We start from the raw sequence: 26,566 nt of genomic DNA on the forward strand, positions 1-26,566 counted from the left end.
TCTATGATCTCATCAGTAATAATCAAACTGCAATAATGCTGAAGAAAAATGAAAAATCCTCAACTATTGTCTGTACACTTTCGAACACGTGAACACTTATTTTAAATATATAATTGTTTAAATAAATACATTAAATAAAATGTATATGAAAATGTAGCCATGTGTAGTTATATTGAAAACTGAGAATGTGATACTATTGTGATATTGAGCTGATAATGATAATCGTAGTTGAATTTAATTGTGAAACCAGTGAAGATTCACACTCCTTTTTTAGATAGCAACTATAAACAAAAACGAAAGTGCCAGAAGATTCCCACCCCTAATAGATGTACAGGTTGTATGACAACATTGTCATAGATTCCCACCCCTAGATTTTAGGCTCTACTGTTGGTGTTATCTGTATGCACCATGGGTCTGAGAGCAATTTCAAGAAGATGAACATGTTGGTATTCTTGTGGGAAAAACAATAATAATTAAAGCTGCAAGCAGCGATGAAAGGGCCCTCGCACTCGGGCTCACCACCACCCGGTGCCCATAGGAGGAACAGTGAACGTTGGGCCATATGCTTATAAAATAGTAAATATTTGTGCCACATTTCCTGCTGCCAACAAGTGGCGCTATGATTATAACAGAATATTGACATGTAAATGTTTTCAGGCCAGGACTCTTACCAAACATGCAAAGTTTCGGGCAGATCAGACAAGTCATGTTTAAGTTAGTATAAAATAATTCATTTCCTGTTGCCAGCAGGCGGCGCTATACTTAGAATTGAATATTGGCCTTTAGTTGTGTTCAGGCCAGTACTCTTATAAAACATGTGATGTTTGGGTAAGATGGGAAATTGTATGCATGAGTTACAGACACTTCCTGTTTTATAGTATTATTAGCATCATTTTGCACATACTAAGTATTGCTAGAATGTTTGAAAATATTTCTAGCATGATTAGCACACAATGGCATATTTTACTGTGTTGCAAATAGTGCATAAAAGTGTTAAAAATGACACTTCCTGTTGCCAGCAGGTGGCGCTATGACTATAACCGAATATGGGCATGTTGATTTATTTATGACAGGACCCTTGTCAAACGTGTGAAGTTTGGGGCAGATCGGACATTGCTTGCCTGAGTTACAGCATCTTCCTTTTTCCCTGCATTAGAAGCATGCTTTAGCACTTAGCTAAGTGTTGCTAGCATGTTTTAGTATGCTTCTAGAAGGTTGCCAGCATATTTAACCCTTTTTGACACATTTTAATTTTTTCCTAGGAGTTAACCTTGTCACTTCCTGTTACCAGCAGGTGGCGCTATGACTATAACTGAATTTGGTCATGGGTGTTTGTTCAGGACAGAACACCTATCACTCGTGTGAAGTTTGGGGAAGATCGGACATTGCTTGCCTTAGTTACAGCAACTTCCTTTTTCACTGCCTTAGTAGAATGCTTTAACACTTAGCTAAATGTTGATAGCATGTATTAGCATGCTTATAAAATATTGACAGCCTATTTAACCCTTGTTGATGCCTTTTATTATTTTGCAAGGAGTCCATAACTGTGTTAACCATGTCACTTCCTGTTACCAGCAGGTGACGTTATGACTATAACTGAATTTGGTCATGGGTGTTTGTTCAGGACAGAACACCCATCACACGTGTGAAGTTTGGGTCAGATCGGACATTGCTTGCCTGAGTTACAGCAACTTCCTGTTTCATTGCATTAGTAGAATGCTTTAGCACATAGCTAAATGTTGCTAGCATGTATTATCATGCTTATAAAATTTTGCCAGCCTATTTAACCCTTGTTGCTACCATTTATTATTTTGCAAGGAGTCCATAACAGTGTTAAACATGCCACTTCCTGTTGCCAGCAGGTGGCACTATGAATATAATTAAAAATGGGCATGTTGATGTGTTCAGGACAGGACTCTTGTCAAACGTTTGAAGTTTGAGGCAGATCGGACATTGCTTGCATTAGTTACAGCAAATTCCTTTTTCACTGCATCACTAGCATGTTTTAGCATTTAGCTAAGTGTTGCTAGCATGTATTGGTATGTTTCTAGCATGTTGCCAGCCTTTTTAACACTTGTTGATACTTTTTAATATGTTCCTAGGAGTCCATAACAATGTTAACCATGTAACTTCCTTTTACCAGCAGGTGGCGCTATGACTATTACTGAATTTGGTCATGGGTGTTTGTTCAGGACAGAACACCCATCACATGTGTGAAGTTTGGGGAGAGATTGGACATTGCTTGCCTGATTTACAGCAACTTCCTGTTTCACTGCCATAATATGATGCTTTAGCACTTAGCTAATTGTTGCTAGCATGTATTAGTAGGTTACTGGCATGTTGCCAGCTTATTTAACACTTGTTGGCACTTTTTAATATGTTCCTAGGAGTCCATAACTGTGTTAACCATGTCACTTCCTGTTACCAGCAGGTGGCGTTATGACTATAACTGCATTTGGTCATGGGTGTTTGTTCAGGACAGAACACCCATAACACGTGTGAAGTTTGGGGCAGATCAGACATTGCTTGCCTGAGTTACAGCAACTTCCTGTTTCACTGCATTAGTAGCATGCTTTAGCACTTAGCTAAATGTTGCTAGCATGTATTAGCATGCTTATAAAATTTTGCCAGCCTATTTAACCCTTGTTGATGCCTTTTATTATTTTGCAAGGAGTCCATAACTGTGTTAACCATGTCACTTCCTGTTACCAGCAGGTGGCGCTATGACTATAACTGAATTTGGTCATGGGTGTTTGTTCAGGACAGAACACCCATCACACGTGTGAAGTTTGGGTCAGATCGGACATTGCTTGCCTGAGTTACAGCAACTTCCTGTTTCATTGCATTAGTAGCATGCTTTAGCACATAGCTAAATGTTGCTAGCATGTATTAGCATGCTTATAAAATTTTGCCAGCCTATTTAACCCTTGTTGATGCCATTTATTATTTAGCCAGAGGTGGAAAGAGTACAAAAATATTCTACTCAAGTAAAAGTACCATTACATTAATGAAATTTTACTTAAGTACAAGTAAAAGTACCAGTCTAAAAATCAACTCAAGTAAAAGTAAAAAGTAGCTCATTTAAAATTTACTCAGAGTAAAAATTACTTAGTTACATTTTAACAGTGGGAGGGAGTCAAAAATGGGACAGGCCAAGGGTGTCAAACTCAGTTCCTGGAGGGCCACAGTCCTGCACAGTTTAGATATAACCCTAATTAAACACACCTGATCCAGCTAATCTAATCATTTAGGTTTATTTGAAAACTACATGATATGTGTGCTGGAGCAGGGTTAAAACTAAACTCTGCAGGGCTATGGCCCTCCAGGAACTGAGTTTGACACCCCTGGTATAGGTCTATTAATCTCAAACTAGTTGTTTTTAATTAAAGGAATCAGTTATTTAGAATAATAAAACATTTGGGCTGTTACCAGGCAAATCAGTATCAACAAACTCATCTTTTAATGCAGAGGAAATGCAGAAGATTCATTGGAAGTGGCATTTAGATCTATTACACTAGTGCAGGACAAGAATGCATTTAACCTGCAGTTACAAATGCATGAATAATGTTTTGATATACAAAACATAAAATGTTGAATACTCATTTGAAATTATAAGAAATTAATTATTTAAAAAAATCAAAAGATACTTTAAATGTGATATTAAAATGGCCAGTATGTGTCAGCAAGTCACTGTTAATAAGTGAGTCATTGCGATTGAACCGAATCATTTAAACGGTTGATTCATTCAGGAACAAAACACTGTCACGTTGCTCAGAGACGCAAAACTGTGCTTTGGTGGCTGTGTTTGGAATTATTTTCTGTTTTAGAAATAGAGCTAAAAAAGGCAATATGGTGTCTAAAACGCAAGTCTCTTAATTAACTTGTTTACTGAACTGTTATATATATATGTATGTATGTATATATTCATGATGATTTTTGGAGGAAAAGACGGCATTCTTTGTGTGATTTTGATTTAATGTATGAAATTATATAAATATGTGAATTTTCTGCCCCTATATCTTCAATTTTGTGATCATTCTAAACATAGGCGCCGATTTATGTTTTTCTCCGTGGGTGCTCAAGGGCGCAAGCCATTTAAAAAATAAAAAAATAGACTAGGCTATTAAAAAAATATTGCATTTCAGAACCTTAGGCTAATGGACAGCGGCCGATACAAACACACACAACAGCGTCACTTCTCAAAAATACAAACAGGATTGGAGATGAAAAGTTTAACTGACACGTAACCGCTAATGCGTTCAGCTTCTTGGGAAATTAATGTTTTGTAAATATTGATTAAAAGACTATTGCGAAAGGACAGCGTTTCCATTAACCGATTGTTGCGACTAAAATAATGAGTTTCTGGGAATGTCTACCTCATTTATGTTTCGAGGTTTCTTTTGATAGTGGCATGGCTTTTCTTTGAGGTTTCGAATCCATTATTCATATAGGCTAAAAAAATATTTTTTTATTTTATGTATTTAACAAAGAACTTGTATTCTGTCCAAAAGTAGGCTACTTTTGTGTCCATTAGTTTTTCCTCTTTTAAACCGTATATAGGCCTATACTTGAGCAGAAAAATGTTCCCATTTAAACCCTGTTACGAACTTTAAGGAGTCTAGGGAATGTACCGTAACATTTACATATTAACGTACTGCTGGGTATGAAATGAGGTGGAAGAACATGACAGACAAAACTTTGAAAGAGAAAAAATACTGGACGTTTATTCACAAAAAGCCAAAGCCACTAGATCCAGTAAAATAATGTCGATATATCAATATTAATAGGTTTGGCTTTTTTTATAACAAATCTGTCCATTTTAGTCTGATTAATGATTAGTGATTACGGAAAGCAGTAAATGATTACATACTCGCACGGCACTGTAAAGTGGGGGATGGGACGTTTTCAGAAACGCTGTGATTGGTGGATAGGATATGGAACATGCATGCGACTGGTTATGTCACTGACACTGACAACAACATAACCAATCACAGTGTGGCAGACGCTTCATAGCGCCAACTGCAATGTTTAATTTTAAATAAATGTAGCCTACTGGCAGTCTGGCACTGGCACACGTGGGTGCTCATTTTCCGTGGGTGCTCGGTATTTTCCGTGGGTGCTCCACGGTATCGGCGCCTATGATTCTAAATGCATTTTAGGAGACTGAATCACACAGTGAAAGAACGCACTATAAGCGCGCACATCATTAAAACAAAAAATATGATATTATCGCAGATGATATATATAGCACACTCCTCACCACTGTCTTTTTGGCTAATTTGTGCAAAACCTCTTGCTAAAATGTCAAAGCTTCATTTTAACCACCAATGCAACGATGCAATTATTTAGCTTACCTCTACATTCTTGCGAAGGGTTGATGTCTTGTCGAGATTTTATAAGCTGCTAGTTTGGTCTTCCTAAGCAAGTACAGCTTACACTGCATAATAGAGCATACATATGGCCAGGGGTTCACTTCATTTCCTTCGAGTTCAACTTCAGAATATGACGGGGTTTCGTTTTCAGCGGTGTCTGCACCACTAACGCCTGTTTTGACCGTCTGCATCTTTCTTGTGATTTTAGCGCCAGTTTGCCCTCCTGCCCATTATTTACTGACGTAGTTTCCAGGGAGCGATTTTTTTTTTTTGTTTTTTGTTTTTTACTCAGTAATTAATGTGTTTTAAAATGTAGCGAAGTACAATACTTTAAACAAAATATACTTAAGTAAAAGTAAAATTACAGATTTAAAAAAATACTTTAAAAAGTATTAGTACACAAAAAAGCTACTCAATTACAGTAACGCGAGTAAATGTAATTCGTTACTTTCCACCTCTGTATTTAGCAAGGAGTCCATAACAGTTTTAAACATGCCACTTCCTGTTGCCAGCAGGTGGCACTATGAATATAATCAAATATGGGCATGTTGATGTGTTTAGGACAGGACTCTTGTCAAACGTTTGATGTTTGAGGCAGATCGGACATTGCTTGCATTAGTTACAGCAAATTCCTTTTTCACTGCATCACTAGCATGCTTTAGCATTTAGCTAAGTGTTGCTAGCATGTATTGGTATGTTTCTAGCATGTTGCCAGCCTTTTTTAACACTTGTTGACACTTATTAATATGTTCCTAGGAGTCCATAACAATGTTAACCATGTAACTTCCTGTTACCAGCAGGTGGCGCTATGACTATAACTGAATTTGGTCATGGGTGTTTGTTCAGGACAGAACACCCATCACACATGTGAAGTTTGGGGACATATTGGACATTGCTTGCCTGATTTACAGCAACTTCCTGTTTCACTGCAATAATATGATGCTTTAGCACTTAGCTAATTGTTGCTAGCATGTATTAGCAGTGGCGGTCTTAACATAGAGGCATAGGTAGGCGGCTGCTTGGGGCCCCCTACCAGCGGTCGTAGAAGGGGGGCCCCCAACAAACCTCAAAAAAAAAAAAAAAAGAAAAGGCCCCTTATCATCATGAATGCTTCAAAAGCAAGGTACACTTTATTAATATTCTTAAGAAATACGTTGAAACGTTGAAGTAGTGGTTAAAATGTCCAGTTCATGGTTATCTGTCCCTACACATACACCCCCTGTTTTCACAATGAAATGGACTAGTCCATAACGCTGCGCGGCGCGAAAGATAAACACACAGTCAGTGACAGGAGGACTGAGAAATGCACAGAGACGACGCAAGGCAAATCAAAACGGGAAAATGAAAAGAAGTTACGAAAGCGGGTCAATTAAAAGAAAAAAGCGAAAAGACGCCAATAAATATTTGGCAACGCTGCCAAAGTTGACACACTTTTTTACGGCTGCTAATACAGACTGGAACAACAACATCCAAAGCGCTAACATTACAGCAGCAGCAGCAGCAGCTAACGTTAGCTGTGAAGTGGCGCTAGGTGAGGAGGAGGATAACGCTGACCAAGACAATGAGGACATCACGTTGTTGCTGCCCGCCGTCACCGACAGAGTTATCGAGGTTGACACAGATGAGGTGGAAGAGTTGTCCAGTGATGGCCATTTTGACACCGATGACGGGGATTTGGTGAGTCAACCGCCTAGCCTAGTTCTACTGTTAGTGTAAAAACGGTGAAATTTACGGTAAAAAAAAAAAAAACGGCAGATGTGGCTGATGTATTTTACCATGAAAAAAAAATGGTGGCAACCTTTTATGTTTTACGGGACTTAAATTTACGGGCAAAAAAACAACAACAACAACACAATTTAAAATAACCCTGTGAAATTTACCTTTTTTTTTTAAACTAAGTTAATTGTAGTAGACTTATGATTCTACAGCATGTGATCCATCCGTGTTGTGATAATCTGAAGAATCTGTAAAAAAAATTTGCACAATAAAGGTTTGAACTACTGTATTTTTCAGACATACACAGACATCAAGATTCAGCATATGAATCTCAACAACGGGGATATAAGTGCAGTGCATGATGGGAGCCATCAATCAAAACTCAATCAATATCTCCCAACATGCATTGCAGCATGAATAAATTATGCTGAATTGCCTTAGTATTTTCTTTTATTATTATTATCTGCTTTTATTTTTGCTGTTGTTTTTGTTGCAACTTTTTAGTAACTTGTTTTGTGATGTTCAGAGTTTTATCTGATTATTTTGTTGATTGTCACCGTTGTTGAGATTCATACGCCGATTCTTGATGTCTGTGTTGATCTAGGCTAACTCATATAACGTTAGAAGTTTTAATCCTTTTTTGTACATCGTGTGTTTTTAAAGTTCTTCAGATTACCTGTTTGTCACTGCTAGCTTGCATGCGGTAGGGTCACAGAGCTATAATACTCAAAAACATGAAATATTAATTAGTATTAAACATTCCCCATACAATGAAAGATAAGACTCTTTATGAGCTCAGTGAATCAGGCCACTACATGACGATTATGCCATCATCAATAAATAGCCACAATGTTTTTTTACGGTAAAATTTAGTTCAATGCCATTAAACATAAATGTTTCTAAAGTATTTTTTACGGTAAAGTATTGGCAACCACAGCTTCCAGTTTTATACCTTAAATTTTATTTTTATTTTTACGGTAAGGTACGGTAAATGCAATGGTAAGTTTATGGTATTTTTTTTTAACAGTGTTCTTCCAAAATCTGTACATTTAACAGTATTTTACAGTAAAATTACATGAAATGTCCTGTGAGAGCTATTACAGTTTTTCACTGTAAGGGTACATACTGTTAAGCAATTAATTAACATACTGTTAAGCATTTCCGTTGCTTTTTTACAGTTTTTTACTGTTAAAATTACAATTCTTTTTTTTACAGTGTAGTAATAGCCCTAGCTGTGCTAATCCTGCTGCCACCAACCAAAGCACTGTGGGCTTGCTGACAGATGACCCGGCTCTCTGGCCTAAGAAGCTCACAGCCGAGGAGAGATGTGCGATCGTTCGCAAAGGTCCCATACAAGCCGGTGTAGAATTCCCCAAAAATCAAGAGGGGCGGAGATTTACCAGTAATAATTACTGCATCCAAATGAAGAACGGGGAGAAGATTAATAGGACGTGGCTTATCTACAGTGAATCAGGGGACTGTGTTATGTGCTTTTGTTGCCGACTTTTTGGAGAGGGGAACACACATTTAAGTTCAGATGGTTTTAACAATTGGAGAAACCTCGGAGCTCACCTGAAACAGCATGAGAGGTCCGCTGAACATGTGTCTCATATGGAGTCCTGGCACACACTTACCCAAAGACTTCAGACAGGCACAGCCATTGATCAGCTGAACCAAAATGCAATGATGGCAGAAATTGAGAGATGGAGAAATATTTTAAAAAGATTGCTTGCCATAATTACCCATCTAGCTGAGCGAAATCTTGCTTTCCGTGGGCATACGGAGAAATTATATGAGCATGGCAATGGAAACTTCCTAGGACAAGTACAGCTGATGGCAAAATTTGACCCATTCATGAAAGAACATTTAAGAAGAATCCAAGAAAAAGAGCTGTCAGACACTTATTTGAGTAAGCACATCCAGAATGAATTGATATCACATGTGGCAAAGAGCACCCTTGATGCCATTGTTGAAAAAGTGAAGAGGGCCAAATATTATGCAGTCATAATGGATTGCACACCTGACATCAGCCACAATGAACAGCTGTCTGTGGTCCTGCGCCTAGTTAATTGCGAGCTGCACAAAGACGTGTCCATCCACGAGCATTTTGTAGGCTTTCTTTTGGCAGAGGACACAACTGGCAAAGGCCTACTCGAACTTTTTCTTGGACATCTGGAAACACTGCACCTGGATATCTCTGACTGCCGTGGTCAATCTTATGATAACGGCAGTAACATGCAGGGAAAGAAGCAGGGGGTACAAAAGAGGGTCCTTGACCTCAACTCCAAAGCCCTCTGTGTCCCGTGTGGAAGTCACACACTGAACCTGGTCATTGGGGATGCTGCCAAATCATCCACAATATCCCTCAACTTCTATGGTGTGTTACAGAGACTCTACAATCTTTTTAGTGGCTCTGTTCAGCGGTGGGCCATTCTCCAGGCGAATGTGAAGGATTTTACCATCAAGGCCTTGTCAACCACCAGATGGGAATGCCGTGTGGAGGCTGTAAAAGCTGTACGGTATCAGCTTCCAGAAATTTTGAATGCCCTGGAGGCTTTACATGACTTTGCCATAGAAAAGAGTGATTCAGAGTGTGCATCCAGTGCTTCAAGCCTCTGCCGGGAACTGAAGAAATGGCCATTTATGGTAAGTTGTGTGGTGTGGTACAATGTATTGTACGTTATCAACAAAGTTAGTAAGATCCTACAGGGCCCCAAAGTGAGCATTGAGACCATGAAGAGGGAAATCTCTGCAGTCATAGACTTCCTCCAAGATTTCAGGGAGCACGGATTCAATGCCGCCAAAATAGATGCCAGGGAAATTGCAGAGAAGATGGAGGTGGAGATGATCTGGGCAGACATTCGGCAGAAAAAAACAAAAAGGCAGTTTGACTATGAGGGCACAGAGGAGACTACTTCAACTGCAGAGGAACGTTTCAGAAGAGAGTTCTTCTTACACCTAGTTGATACTGCCCTGGTCAAGACTAGGGAGAGATTCTCCTACATGGAGAACTTCTTTAAGTTGTATGGATTTCTCTACTCCACTGATATAATGAAAAGCACCATACAGGCAGGCAATCTAGATGAATGCTGCAACAGGTTTGAGAAGGCAATGGAGGATGTGGATGCAGGGGACCTAAAAATGGAAATTACAGGTGCTGTTAAGTCTTTCCCCCCACACATCTCATCACCATTGGAAGTTCTTAACTACATATACAAAGAGAATCTCCTAGATCTGTATCCAAATCTTAGCATAGCCCTGCGGCTCTTGCTTACTCTTCCTGTTACAGTTGCATCAGGTGAGAGAAGTTTCTCTACATTGAAACGACTGAAAACATATCTGCGCTCATCTATGTCCCAAGAAAGACTGTCATCCCTGGCTGTCATTTCCATCGAACATGACATAGTGGAAACTGTTGATACAGACTCCATAGTTAGAAAATTTGCTGAGGCCAAGGCTCGCAGAGTAAGATTAGTATGAACATGATGAGAAAGACAAAAAAAGGCATGAGGAGGAAGAGAGGGAGGAGGAGAGAAGGGACAGAGACAAAAGCAGATGATACACTCAGCACTCAAACACAGTCAATAAAGAAGAGCAGGAGAAGAACAGAAAAAGGAGTAGAGGAAGAGAAAGACAGACAAGGGAGAGAAAGACTAAAAACAGGCATGAGGAGGAAAAGAAACAGAGGGATGAGAAAGAGAGAAAGGAAGGGACAGAGACGCAAAATAGAGAAGGTAATCATTTAACAATAGAAAAATTCTAATTATTTCTTAATCCCAATGATTGACTGCTGTTGTTTTTTGTTATTCTTTCACTTCATAATAGAAGAAAGAAGCCCATCACTAACTTCTGGATAGCTAAGGTAATTGACTCAACCTTTTATTGGACCACAAAATTGTCCCACACTCATTTTGTTCATAGACCATTTTGTTAGTTGGTGACAATGTTTTTTATTATTATTATTATTTTACAGGTACAGCTCCTACATCTGCACATCATGTTGGTGAGAAGACCTGTGAGAAAATGTCAACAAGTAGGACTCTATGTGTCAGAAGTGTGTCATGTGGAGAACAATCTCTCTTTTCTCTCTCATAGACTCTCACTCACTCACTCACTCACTCACTCACTCACTCACTCACTCACTCACTCAAAGACACTCACTCACTCACTCACTCACTCACTCAGACACTCACTCACTCACTTACTCACTCACTCAGACACTCACTCACTGACACTCGCTCACTCAGACACTCACTCACTTACTCAAAGACACTCACTCACTCACTCACTCACACACTCGCTCACTCAGACACTCACACTCACTCACTCAGACACTCACAGACACTCACTCACTCAGACACTCACTCACTCACTCACTCAGACACTCACAGTCACTCACTCAGACACTCACAGACACTCACTCACAGACACTCACTCAGAAACTCACAGACACTCACTCACTCACTCAGACACTCACAGACACTCACTCACTCAGACACTCACTCACTCACTCACTCAGACACTCACTCACTCACTCACTCAGACACTCACAGTCACTCACTCAGACACTCACAGACACTCACTCACAGACACTCACTCAGAAACTCACAGACACTCACTCACTCACTCACTCAGACACTCACTCAGACACTCACAGACACTCACTCACAGACACTCACTCAGAAACTCACAGACACTCACTCACTCACTCAGACACTCACTCAGACACTCACAGACACTCACTCACTCAGACACTCACTCACTCAGACACTCACAGACACTCACTCACTCAGACACTCACAGACACTCACTCACTCAGACACTCACTCAGAAACTCACAGACACTCACTCACTCAGACACTCACAGACACTCACTCACTCACTCACAGACACTCACTCACAGACACTCACAGACACTCACTCACAGACACTCACAGACACTCACTCAGACACTCACAGACACTCACTCACAGACACTCACTCAGAAACTCACAGACACTCACTCACTCAGACACTCACACTCACTCACAGACACTCACTCACTCAGACACTCACACTCACTCACAGACACTCACTCACAGACACTCACTCACTCAGACACTCACAGACACTCACTCAGACACTCACACTCACTCACAGACACTCACTCACTCAGACACTCACACTCACTCACAGACACTCACTCACTCAGACACTCACACTCACTCACAGACACTCACTCACTCACTCAGACACTCACACTCACTCACAGACACTCACTCACTCACTCAGACAATGACACACACACACACACACACTTTCTGTCATACCCTGTATCCTGTACATGGGTCTGCTTATGCAATGGCAATTGCAACTTCAGCCCTCTCTCTCTCACACACACACACACACTATCATGTACATAGGTTTGTTTGTAGAATGTTTGAAATGTTCAATCTCAAATGTAATGTCAATTCACTTACAATATCCTGTATCTTGTACATGGGTTTGTTTGTAGAATGCAATATTTGCTAAGTATATGGCTGTTTGTGGGGGTTTACCCTTACTACTTGTCTTGCTGGTTATGTTAATTTGCTCTTATAAAAATAATAAACAGTGCTGGTTTTCCTGGCATTTTGGCAAATTTTGTTATCTGTTATCTGTTGGGTTCAATCGTGACTATTAGTTTGTGTAGTGCTACACTTTGTGTGGTCTCTGCTTTCCATCTTCATTTTGGAGTAAAGAAGTGTATGCAGGGTTCAAAGGGGAAGTTTTTTTTTTCTCCTCTTCAAACTTCACTTCCCCGTAGATTAGCTTTACCTGCCTATCCACAATTCAGTCTTTTTTTTTTTTCGCTCTTTTTTAAAAATCGGATGGGGGGGCCCCATACATACCTTCGCCTTGGGCCCCCAATTTGCTAAATCCGCCACTGTGTATTAGTAGGCAGTGTTGGGGAGTAACTAGTTACATGTAACGGCGTTACGTAATTTAATTACAAAATAAATGTAACAGTAATCAGTTACAGTTACTAAGAAAAAATGAGTAATTAAATTACAGTTACTTATGAAAATTGTAACGATTACAAAGAGGATTACATTTGAATATTTACACACATCCACATACAGCTTATTTCTTTCCCAAATTGCACTAAAACATATGGGCCATAATATCCGAGACGCGGAAAACACATTCGTAGAATCCAGTCATAAAAATGGAATTCAGCCTATAACGCGGACGCAATATGCCACATTTTGGACGAATAAATCAAAATTAGGTCAGTACACTTGAATCAAAACCCGATATGGACTGATGTCTGTGAACATTAATCCGCAAAAAGACTGAATATGAATCCTGCACATTCTGCGTGTCTGTGGAAATCAGGCGCTGACTGGACATCGGGAGAACCGGGACTATTCCCGGTGGCCTGGCTGACGATTTGGCCTTCTACTTTAATATTGTTATTGTATAATTGCAGGCCGAATATACTAAAGCGATTATTTCCGAATCCGCCATTCGATAATTAAATCTCTAATAAATCATGAATCGGTTAGTCGTGACTGGCAATGGTTGGGCTCGCGCGCTCTCCGCGCCTCCGCCGAACGGTTTGGATCAGACTCCGAGTAATCAATGCGAGAGAGAGAGAGACCGGAGTGAACTGTGTAAGCGCACAGCTGGAGCAGAGAAGCGACTCTTCTGTTCAGGGTTTCAGGTGCAGGTCAGTTTCATCTGTAAATATGCTAATGTAGTTTTGTCTTTGTTTACTTAGTCAAGCAGAAGTAGCACATTGCTCGCAATCACTCAAAATACTGTATAAACGACGTCATTATTATCTTTTGTAATGTTACAGTAGTAAGTTAGCAGACAAATCATCATATTTTATCATAGGTTTAGGGGGAGCTAGTGCATACAAAAACACAACCCTTAGGAAAATTAATGTAGCCTATGGTATGGCACTAACCGTGGTTTAACTATGGAATTTGTAGTAAAAATAAATACAAGTGGTAATTCATTTGCCAAAAAAACAAAATTGCACTTACAAAACATGGTAAAAGTCAAATAAAAATCTTCAGTATTAAAGTCATGAGAGGATGGATGGATAATGGAAGTGAAGGTGCAGTTCAGTAGAGAACTCTTAATTACTTTGCAAGTCCCCCAACCTAAGGATTCAAATCTTTTTCATGTCAGGTCCAAAAAAAAAATAGGGTTGTCCATGTTTCAGAATGGGTTGTGGGTGTATGAGTGTGAGATTTCCCAGCCAATTTTTTTCCCAGTCCGCCCCTCATGGAAATTAATCTCTAGAATAGTCACTTCTTGAGCATTTTTTACTTATTTTGAGAAACTATCATCATATCATATCATATACAAAGAGACAGCGGTGTTTCAGAAAGACACCAATGTTTCAGGAGTTTAGTACACAAAATAGGACACATGCTTATTAGATAACCGTATTTGAGTTGATGTATATGCTTTTATTTTTTTTATTAACTATTTTTCCCCAAACCATTGTTAGATGCAGTTAGATGCCTGTAGTTATGCAAAGATTTGGTTTCAAAAACAGTATCTATAAACTATTTCTTTTGATTTTAAATCTGCTTTGAACTTCAGATCAATCTCAAAGTTAAAGGCAGTACTAAAGTCTGATTGTGTGGTGGATGTGTTCAAATGTGATCATCTTAATTCAGCTGATGAAGGATGGTGAAAGTCTGACAGTATTGAGCACTACTGTAAGGTTAAACCTGCATGGTGTAAAATGGTTGAAGATGATTAACAGTTGAAAATTAACATTCATTAGAAATTTATAAAAGTAATCAAAATGTACTCAAAAGTAATTAGTTACATTACTTTATTAAAGTAATTAAAAAAGTTACACTACTATTACATTTTAAATAGGGTAACTTGTAATCTGTAACCTATTACATTTCCAAAGTAACCTTCCCAACACTGTTAGTAGGTTACTAGCATGTTGCCAGCTTATTTAACACTTGTTGGCACTTTTTAATATGTTTCTAGGAGTCCATAACTGTGTTAACCATGTCACTTCCTGTTACCAGCAGGTGGCGCTATGACTATAACTGCATTTGGTCATGGGTGTTTGTTCAGGACAGAACACCCATAACACGTGTGAAGTTTGGGGCAGATCGGACATTGCTTGCCTGAGTTACAGCAACTTCCTATTTCACAGCGAAACATCAAATTTTGTCAGGCCGACAGGGACACACCCCTTGACGAAAATTCAAAAGCTTCGCAATTTAACGTCACAAAGGTCTTATGATGACCCTCACCAAATTTTAAGATAGTCCGATTAAAACTGTAGGAGGAGTTCGTCAATGTACGAGGCATGGAAACGGCAAAAACTGCACAAAAATCGTACAGGAAATTCTAAATAACTTACTTCCTGTTGGGTTTTGGATGTTGTACCAAGAGACTTTTTTGTAGGTATTGGTGTGTTACACGTGCGTACCGATTTTCATGCATGTACGTGAAATGTAGCTCGAGGGACACTCCGTTGAAATTTACCAGGTGGCGCTATCGAGCCATTTTGCCACACCCACTTCTGAAACCTATATCACCAGATGTAAATTTTCGCCTGTCCTGATGCGTGTGCAAAGTTTCGTGAGTTTTGGAGCATGTTTAGGCCCTCAAAAATGCGCTTCATTACGGAGAAGAAGAAGAAGAAGAAGAGGAAGAAGAAGAAGAAGAAGAAGAAGAATAAACGGAGCAATTCCAATAGGGTCCTCGCACTGCAGTGTTTGGGCCCTAATAATTAAAAATAAATAAATAAATAAAAGACCGGCAGCAAGTTTAGTATTACTTTTCTTTCAGTTTCGTTTTCATTTTGCTTCTTCGCCGAGGCTGTTTACCTCACGTTATGCAATGGAGCCTCTCTTTTATTTTATTTTTTTATTCCTCTGTGTTTGCTAAATGTTCTGTAACTTATTAGTAATTAATGTTCGTTAGTGTAGACCTATGCCATGTCTCATCTTTTTTGTTAATAAACGTTTTGTAAGCTCGTTTGTCATTGAATCTTACTTTTTTATTGTTGTTGTGCATTTTAATTAAAAATAACAATGAATCCATCTTTATTTTTTTGTCTTAAAAGGTGAAAGGTGTATGTATATAGATGTAACTCCGTGTGAGTATAAATCCGTATGAATTCAGTAGATTAATTTACCTGCACTGACGACGGTCAAATATGACAACAGATACAGAAGCAGGAACATTGTCTTAATTAATGAATCCAGGTCCACATGAAAAAGAAAGAAAGAAAAACAGGCGTCTTTTATCGTAAATTGCGCATTCTCATCACGAAATACAGTGAAGTGCAGTTTTTCTTTTTTTTTTAATGGCGGTTGGCAAACACACTTAAAAGGTGCATTTCCGCCACTGCACTAGCTGTGGAGCATGACGTAGCTATATTGGTGACAACAGCTTAAAAAAAACTTTACACAAGGATACAATTATTTTGTATTTTGCTTCATCATGTCATCTTCAAAAATCTATTAAACTTCTATTTATTCAAATTCTATTTATTATTGCTTTCAAATAATTTGTAATTGCATTATAGACTTTATATTGTGCTGGAGCATATGCTAGTATTATCTTATGTCTAACTGTTATACATTCAATATTCAACAAACTTAATTCCTAATCGCATTCTTTCTCTTTTATATGCTTTCACAGTGTAATAGGATATGTTCAGGGTGCGATTTGTGAAAAAAACAGAGGGGGGGGGGGTGTTTTGAAAAATTTTAATTCATAAAAATAAATCATGAGAACATGAACTAGATGACATTGTAATACTCCTGTAAAGGATGATATTAAAGGAATGAGCGTTCAAGCGATGTTTCTTTACCGATGCTTTATCATGAATCAATACAAATGATGCGAATTGCACAAGTGCATAGTCTCACACTTTTCAACAGTACATGCATAGTAAATGCATAGTATCAACACAGTATTGACTTAGATGCTGTTACTGTAACCACAAATCACAATTTATGACACAAGGCCAGATATGTAAATAGTTCCACTCGACTACATAGTCTTCTCAGGGCGTCATACATACACTATCAGTGAATAAGCATGAAATAAACTCATAAAAGGAATAAGGAATAACAAACATAATGAATAAAATATAACATGAAATGCATACAACAGTACATACGTTTTACTTCCATGTCCTAATAACCAGCGTGCAATCTAATCACGACACATTTATGCTAACCATGTGCTCGGATTTGATGGTTAACATTAAACCAAATTTATGAACATATCAATCATTTGCATCTCGAAAAACAATCAATATAGAGAACAGCCTTTTTTACAAATCAATTACAGCAATGATGGTGTGCCTTGTGTACATTTTATACCTGTAAAGGATGATATTAAAGGAATAAGCGTTCAAGCGATGTTTCTTCACCGATGCTTTATCATGAATGAAGCATATCGCGAGAACTCCCGCACGCAGTAGCGCGCAACTTTTCATTCAACCAATCACACACATCCATCTCCAGCTGATAATATACATATTAAATCGGAACGATAACTCTTATGAAAAATCCCGAAATAGTTGTAACATGTATATTAATTAACACAGCATTTATAATGTGATAGAAACGATAGAAATCAAATATAAATCAAATCAAGGAAAATGATGGATATTGCTAATTGTGCATCATGTCACATGAAATGTACACAAGAATAAACTGATAATAATTATGATTATGATAATTATTCAGGATACCACACTCTCCCCCTCAAAGTAAAGATGTCGTCCAGACATCAAATTGCTTAATTAGGCACATTAATGCTCAATTCACTGTATTTAAACTTTTAGGTTTAACCAGCAGTTATCTCCGACATCACATATGACAGTACTGTTATCAACAATTTCCTTGTACATTTTTTCTTTTACAATTTTTTTTTTTAACAAGCAGACATATATAATGGTTGATATTGCCCATTTTCAAGACAAGAGTCCTTAATAGTCAATAGACTAGAGGCACATAGTTGTAAATAGTCCTATAAGGTAGTGTAAAAAAAAATGTTTAAACTGCCAACGAGTCTCTTTAAAGAAAAAAAACAGTTCATTCATCTGCTCCAGCAAAAATGGCAAAAAGTTCCTCGCAAACAGTTATATTTTATTATAACAACATAAGTGGTAATTTATTAACTATTGCAATTTAAACAGCAAACACACTTTTTAAGGTGCACAATTTCCACCTCCAACATTGCCAAAGGACAATAAACACCATTCTGCACAAAATATGAGTATAAGTTATCAGAACTTAAATAAATATACACTATATTAATATGCCAAAAATATATACAATCAGATATATAAAAAGTAACAAAAGCAGAGAGCAACAATATTATCAACAAAAAATATTAAGAATATTTGGGCTTCTCCATCAGTGACACCATCTAATGACCACTGACAACTGTTCTGTGTGGCTTATATCTGGGGTGCAATCCAAAATTATTGAAAAAAACTTTGCCTGCTTGATGTCATCCACTATAGCAGATATGATTTTGCTGCTCAACAAATCAATCAGCTCATTCTGCACATGATGGCCTAGGTAGCTGTTATGACTTGCTGTTTCTCTTTCGACACGGTTAAGGTGATCTTTCATGATGGGATCAAACCTGGCCATAAGTTCGACCTCTTTGAGGAAGTTCCCATTTGATGGTGTGAACAGTGTTTCTGTGTGAACGAGTAATTTCGAATAACCAGTGACTGCACGATAGCAGTGAGACGTGTCAGCACTGCTCTCCATCTCACCCTTTCAGCCTCCAGAAGTGCCTTCTCCTGCTTATCAATAGTTGTCCCACTTTTTAACCTCATTGACAGTTCCTTCCATGCTTTCATGCAATTGAGGTGTTCTGTACTGTTTTCATGTGATGTGAGATAATTGCTTGCATGTTTCCAATTTGCCATTCCTGCACTTGTTAAATTGATGTTCCTCTTGGAAAACAATTTGCAGCAGAAGCAAAAGAGGCTGTTGTTCTTAATTGAATAAATCAGCCAACTTCTTCAACTTCTAGCAAATAAATAGCAAATGTTCGTCTTTAACCTACAGATTTGAAAATGCTGTTGGTTATTTACAGGGCCTAACGTTAAACCAAATGATGGAAATGATAACTGAACTTGTAACAGTTTTATTGCAAAGCACAATATTATAAATTAGATCTCGTGATTGAGTTGAAACCAAATTATTGTTGTATAAGCATAGCAAGCATCATAGCAAAAAGGCTAACAATGAGTTATACCCACCACCAATTAACATTAGCCCTTCATTCATGAAATGGATACTGTAATCATACAGAGAGAGAGAACATAGTTGCATACCTTTATCTTTTGCTCGTTTCTCCTCTTCTTCTTTTCTTTTCGAAATTGGGCACCTGATGGCTTTGACCTTTTCTTCTCCATCTCTGTTTATTTGGCACTCGACAATCAACAGATTTCCCATCCCCCCAACTGTCACTCACGACCTCACGACCAGAAGTCAAGACTAAACCAATTCACCTTGATGACCGCATAATCGTTTTGTATTACCTAATTTCATTTGCAGGAACTATATGCCTGTATTATAACATTATGAATGAAATGTGCGTTATTTGGAAGAAAGTCGAGGTGTGTGACTGATTTTAGCCTATTATTAATTATATTAATAGCGTGGATTCCCCCCCGCCCTGTCCGTTCAATTTGAGAGACCCAGAGGTGAAATGTCGCCAGCGCCTCTCGCCCCGCCCCCTTTTACACTTCTCTCACAACACACAGCTTCTGTGCATGGTACATTTTCAGCAAGCAGGGGCGCCGGCAGCTGCAGGGAGCGCCAATTTGCCAATTCCACACACAGTCAAATGATATAAATTATGAAAAACCGTTTCGCGACGCAGAGGATTTTCTTTTTTAATCTGCTCGTGCTGCCGCCCCCAATGTGTCACGAAAAAATGACGCCCCGGGCGGCTGCCCGGTTCGCCCGTGCCTAAAACCGCTACTGATCTGCACATTGTAGCATGATGGGGTCCCAAGATTGTCATATGTAAGCTTTTTTGGTGGCTGTCGCTTTCTCCTGGTGAACTGGTACCTATTTTCCTCCTCTGAGGTCCTGTCCTTGGACACAGGCACTTCAGTTGTTTCATTAACAGGTAAGTCTCGTTGCATTGTGTCAACAGTTGATTCATTTTCATCAAGTTCTTGTCTTTTTTCAGGTACAAAGGTAGGTTCTGGAAGACCTATCTTTAGTTCGGCTTGGGGTGACTGTGGCCTTGATTCCCATACTGGAGAACTAGATCGAGGTACAGAAGATACTGGCTGTGGTTGTAGCATATCCAGTTTTTCTAGAGAATCACCGCTTTCTCGTGGTTTTATCTGATAAGGCTCCACTAGGAAGAAGTAGTCATCCTCTTCGCTTTCATTATCACATTCTGGTTCCATTCCGCTTTCCTTGGGGGGCTGAGTTCTGCTGTTCCTTGGTTCCTTTGGTTTGGAACTCCGAGGTTTGATTTTAAGAGGTAGATGGTCACATGGAAGAAGATTGCGATGCAAAACTTTTGATCTACCCTTACCCTGCTCAGGTTTTACTTCGTAAATTGGTGCATCACTTGCAACCTGGCGTGTGACAATGTGAACTTCATCTTCCCAGTAATTCCTCAGTTTCCCGGTTCCACCTCTTGGACTTGGACATTACCATCAGCCTTACCTTTTAGCAGTTTTTCATGAGAACCCTGCTTCCTGGGAACAGGTCAGTACACCTCACTCTTTGATCGTAATTTCTTTTGTTTCTTTCAGCATACTTGTTTGCCTGTTCTCTTGCTATCTCACAAGCTTCCTGCATCCCTTTCATCCATTGTTCCATGTACTCACTATAACTTTGAGGGTTGTTGTCTGAGTTGAGACCAAAGAGAGCATCGATGGGCAGCCTTGGTGTACGGCCAAACAGCAGGTGGAAGGGTGAGAAGCCAGTCACATCACATCTAGTACAGTTATAGGCAAAGACTTGTTGATTGCATCCTTCCAATTCGATTTTTGTTTTTCAGTCAGGGTTTACAAGCATCTGCAGTAACGTCCTGTTAAATCTTTTCACCTGCCCATTTCCCTGTGGGTGGTAGGGGGTGGTCCTTGAGCCAGCGACACCACTGTACTTCCTCAGTTGGGTGAGTAGCTGATTTTCGAATTCTCCCCCTTGGTCGTGGTGAATCCTGGACGGAAACCCAAACTTGAGGGCAAAATCATTGAATAATCGTTCAGCCACTGTTTTTGCTGATTTTGAGGTTGTGGCATAAGCCTGTGCAAATCAGGTGAAGTGGTCGACAATTACTAAGATATACTCATAGCCCCCCTTGCATATGTCCAAATGTAGAAAGTCAATTGACACCAATTCAAAAGGGTGGGTCGTTTTGATACTTTTAAGGGGTGCTCTTGTCTCACGGCATGGTTTCTTTTGTTTGATGCAGGAGCAGGTTCTCAGGACATAGTTCTCAATGTCTTTCTGCATGTAGGGCCAGAAGAACCGATCCCTAATGAGGCTTGTGGTGCGGTCGAGGCCCTGATGACCCATCTCATCATGCATTTCCCTTAGAACAGTTTTTTTTAATTGAGTTGGTAATACCAGCTGTGTCCTTTGAGATGTGTGGCGGAAAAAAATGCCATGTTCATCCAGCTTCAGCTTATCCCATTCTCTCAGAAGAACTTTGGATAACGAGTTGGCCAAACGCCACTGCTGAGGAGGCCTAGTTCCTGTTTGCAAGTGTTTAATGATCCCTTTAATGTCATTGTCATCCTTTTGTGCTTGTCTAATTTCTTCTTTTGACAGGGGTTTGAGGAGTCCCTCATTTTCCTCCCCACATATTAATACATTCCGACAGGCTACAGAAAGGGAGACATCTGGATTATTCTGGAGCTCCACCGCTTGAATCACAACTCCCACACAGTCAGAGGAGAACTCCTCCGTACATTCTCTCATTGTTGTTTCCAGATCCGCTGGCATCCTGGAGAGTGAGTCCGCATCTATGTTTTCTTTACCTGGACGGTAGCGGATGGTAAAATGGAAATCTGCGAGCTCTGAAACCCATCTACACCCGGTGGCATTCAACTTTGCAGAGGTCAGCACATAGGTCAATGGGTTATTGTCACTAAACACTGTAAAGGTTGGTGCATAATACAGGTAGTCTCTGAATTTTTCATTTTTTCTGGTGTCAAGGTCCGGGAGCCATAGGCAATTACTCTCAGCTTGCCATGCTGGTTCTGGTATAGAACGGCACCTAACCCTTGATTGGATGCGTCTGTATGGAGGATGAACGGCTGGGAGTAGTCTGGAAATCCTAAGATTGGAGGCTCGATCAAGCAGTTAATCAACTTTTCAAGGATCTCTTGATGGTGTTCTGTCCACTCAATTGGTTTACTTGATGACACCACATGATTCCGTTTGTTATTTTTTTATTTGTCTCTTCCTTTTCTCTGTGGCTCATTACCATCAGCCTTACCTTTTAGCAGGTCGTAGAGGGGATTGGCGATCCGGGAGAAGTCTTTAATCTATTGTCGATAATAGCTGAGCAGGCCCAGAATCTTGCGCAGGTCTCCCACAGTGCTTGGTGTCTGTTCTTTTAGTGCCATTACAGCAACTGTGTCTGCTGGATCAATACGACTGCCTTCAGCTGAGACAATTCTGCCCAGATAGCGCACCTCCTTCTTAAAGAGCTCACATTTTCTGGGTTTTAACTTGACTCCATGGGACTGTAGCCTTTGCAGCACTCTCCTTACTGCTTCCACCTGTTCGTCGAAGGTCTCAGTAAAGACCAGGATGTCATCTAAATAGGGTATGCATATTTTGTCTCTCAAACCTTCCAGACTTTCCTCCATAAACCGTTGGAATGCTGCAGGTGCATTCATAAGGCCGAAAGGGATACGGATCCATTCATAGAGACCCCACAGTGTTGTGAATGCAGTAAGGTACCTACTCTCTGGGGACATGAAGCCTTGATGGTACGCCTTGCCCTGGTCAAGCAGAGAGAACCACGCATTGCCCCCAAGGCCGTCTAGGATATCCTGCACCCTGGGTATTGGCTGGCGATCAGGGATTGTTTTGCTGTTCAGGTCCCTATAGTCAATACACAGCCTGAGGCTGCCATCCTTTTTACGGACGCAGACAATTGGGGACGAATAAGGGGAATGAGGCTTAGCCACCCATCCTTGAGCAATCAGGTCGTGTAAGTAGTCCTTCATTTCCTGGTATAATGGTTTAGGGACTGATGTATACGTGCGTGCAACAGGGGTGTTATCATTTAATGAAATACTCAGTTGCAACCCTGGAACACAGCCATTAACATCATCTGACTTTGAGAAGGCATGACATTCTTCCCGCAACATCTGCTTCACTTGTTGTTGTTGAGGCAGAGTTAAATGGCTCAAATCTACTGGAGGCTCCCATGAATCTTCGTTGCCATCTCCTTCCATTGTTTCTGGTAGAACCTGAGTGACAGAGGTTGTGGCTGCAGACTGTGGGTTTGCTATTGGTAAGACGGACTTGACTGGCTGCAAAGTTCCTATCTCAGTTCTACCACTGAGCATGATGTCATGGTCTGTTCCATTCTGCACAATGATAGTAATCACTGGGCGGGCTCCCCTTTTCAGAATGTGGAGTGTATCAAAAAGTTCAAGGCCATCAGGGTACAGTGGGTTAACAGGTGGTTCAAACAGCAGCACACTTTCTTGTTTCACATAAGGCACTTTTACCAAACACTGAATTTGCATAACGGTGTGCTTCAGTATGTTTACAGGCTCTTTCATGGTTCTTACTATGTACTCGCTGGAAACATCTGTAGTCACCAAATTGATGAGGGTATGTACACTTTTCTTCTTTATGCTGGGGAAAGCATTTCTAACAGTCCTTTACAAACACACATTAGTCACATCATGAGATCCATTTGTTTCATTCTGTCTCATTATTTGTTCTATCACATTATACCCAATGATGGGTCTGGACAAATCATGGTCCTTCAAGACAAGCACAGGAATTTTTTACTCTTTCTCATCGGTTACAGGGGATGCCAGCTTGAAAGTCAGTTCCACCCATCCACTGTATGGCATGTTTGTTCCATTGGCTGCCACCAGCCGCAGACTGTCTGGTGCTTCAGTTGCCTCAGAAATGTTTCTCAATGTCACTGCAGGTGCGTATTTGGCTTTCCACTGCTCATCTATAATGCATACTTGAGAGCCTGTGTCCCATAATGCTCCTGTTTTTTTTTCTGTAGATAACAGGTCACAAGGCATTGTTTGCCTACTAAGGATGTGATGGCAGAGTGCTGGTTAACTTGACAAGGGGCAGCTAAAATATTATCAAGCGACTGAAACTCAAGCTGTCTCTCAAGGCCCATGCTACATTTCTCGTATTTTGGGGACTTCCCTACTGCTCGGGTCACACCCTGTCCCTTGGGGGCAACCCGCTCTTGTTTAACGGAGCTCCTATCTGAGGCCTGGCACCTTTACTCCTACAGCCAGCTGAGAAGTGCTCGCTGCTGCCACAGTGGTAACAATGGGTGCAAGGTTCTTCTGCTTTTCGCTGCTGGCAATGGAAACATTGTCTGGCTAGTGAGGAACGGGGCTGGCGGAACCGACGAGGGTACTGTTGTGTTGGCACCATATACTGTTGAGAATAATGCTGCAGTGCTGCAAAACTTGATGGCTGAGTTGAATAACTGAAGGACATGGGATGCTGCTGAGGAGAAGGATAAACAAACGGCTGCCCATGGTGAGTTTCTGGCACTGAATAATGCTGATGAGGCTGGAGGGAATGTTCTTGTGAAGCAGCAGACAACTGAACTGGGTTTGCAGGTGGAAGAGGTATTTTCTGTTCCCTCACCTGTTGTTGGCTTTGTGAGAACTGGTGTGGAGACATGTATGGACCTGCCTGTCCTTGATATATAGCTGTATCTGGCTTCCAGGTCTGATGCTCTTGAACTTGGGTCCATCCTGATGTCTGTTGGGAACCCTGAGATGAGATCTGATGCTGTGAGGATACTGCTGCTGCTGGTTCTTTGTTGTAGACTGCAAAACACTGCTGAGGAACAGTTAAGGGCTGTTGGATTGTCTCTTTAATCTGCATGATATCGTCACTCAGGCTTTTCAGTTGTGACATTAAATCAAACTTAGACTGTTTGGATTGAGATTTTTGTTCAGGGGCAGGCTCGTTTGGCTGCACGGCATGAACGGTAACATTTTTCTCATATTTTCGTCTGCTTTGCCTTTCAGACTCGTTGGAACAAGCCACATTGAGTTTCTCCAGCAACACTTCATCTGGAATGGTGGGATCTGATAGATATGGTTGAAGTTCACTTTGGATGCGGTCTTTTTGCAATCCAGTCAAGACTGTGTGCAAAAACATATTCTGAACTAGAGCAGGATCATATTTTAACCCTGAGTCATCCTCCTGAGAAGCAAACAAAATTTTCTGTCTCAGATCAAGAGCTCTTATTAGGAAGCTTTGTGGCGTTTCTCTAGAGCGCTGAGCTTCTGTGGTGAGCTGCTTATATAGTTCAGTAGCATTTTTTTCCTGAAAATGAGAACGGAGTATCCGTCTCAGCATTGGGAGTGTTAATCCTGCCTTTCCTTCTAGATAGCTCCGCAGTTGAAGCCCTGGTGTGATGGCTCTGATGACAGAATCTACTATTTCCTGTTCTGCATAGCCCTTATTGAGTCCACCTTCAATCTGCCGTGCCAGACTAGAAAATGAGAGCCGGTCTTTCTGCCCTAGATCTCCTATGAGACCAGAAATCTTGAAGTCTTTCTGCCATGTTGGGGTAACTTGTCTCTGAAAGGTGGGTTGAGAATAAACTTGGCCATGGTCTTCATATGTATGTATGTTTGCTGCATTGTGTGGTGCTGGGGAACTAATGTGCATGGCAGAAAACAATTCAGTTGCACTTTCTCCACTTTCTTGCATTGCCCCCTGGACTGTGTTAACATCTCCAAGTTTATTTTCCACTCTCTCTGTAACCTGTTCTGAAGCATTAATTGTTATTCCCATTAGCTGGCTCAGTTTATCATTAATTGTTAAAAGTTCAGGCATGCCGCCATCTTCTAGCTCTTCTAGCTCAGCTCTCAGTAGATAGTTACTAAGAAGTAGCAAAAGGTACAAACGAGTTACATTTGTCTCATCCTCTCGTGTCAGGTGACTGAGTTTTGCCAGCTTTTCAAGTGATAGTGTGCATAATTTCTCCCCAATTTCATCCTGAAGATGTTTAAGCTCCTCCATTTTTGCAACTGTATAGACAGGCTGTTGAGAGTAGTGTTTACCTTACTGACTTGACCTGGATGCCACTGGTCACAAACTGAACCCCCAGCGCATGCACTGCTCAATAGACTTTTTTTCTTCCCACCACTTGTCCTGAATGCCTCACACTGCAGTTTATCTGGGTCACTAAAAAAGGGGATGATGTTGCTAAATGGACTCTACCGGTCAGGGAGTCACTCCATCGTACATCTATCCCAGCGGTGCCTC

General features: G+C 40.2%; 1 protein-coding gene across 5 annotated transcripts in view; it reads right to left on the reverse strand.

Annotated features, from left to right (window-relative positions):
- Positions 1-26,566, reverse strand: part of LOC132145649 (major histocompatibility complex class I-related gene protein-like) — a 56,407-nt gene that overhangs the window by 19,596 nt on the left and 10,245 nt on the right. For 2 of the 5 annotated variants that reach the window (XM_059556808.1, XM_059556807.1), the window contains exon 1: positions 16,237-16,361. The exons of 1 other annotated variant lie outside the window; for it this stretch is intronic. In XM_059556808.1, the coding sequence (XP_059412791.1) occupies positions 16,237-16,285 (49 nt within the window). In that variant the 5' untranslated portion in view covers positions 16,286-16,361. Of the gene's footprint in view, positions 1-16,236; positions 16,362-26,566 lie in introns of those variants that run through there. 2 more of the 5 variants (XM_059556810.1, XM_059556811.1) reach the window with 2 other exon arrangements.

This window comes from Carassius carassius, chromosome 8, assembly GCF_963082965.1.
Source record: "Carassius carassius chromosome 8, fCarCar2.1, whole genome shotgun sequence".
NCBI classification, from domain to species: domain Eukaryota; kingdom Metazoa; phylum Chordata; class Actinopteri; order Cypriniformes; family Cyprinidae; genus Carassius; species Carassius carassius.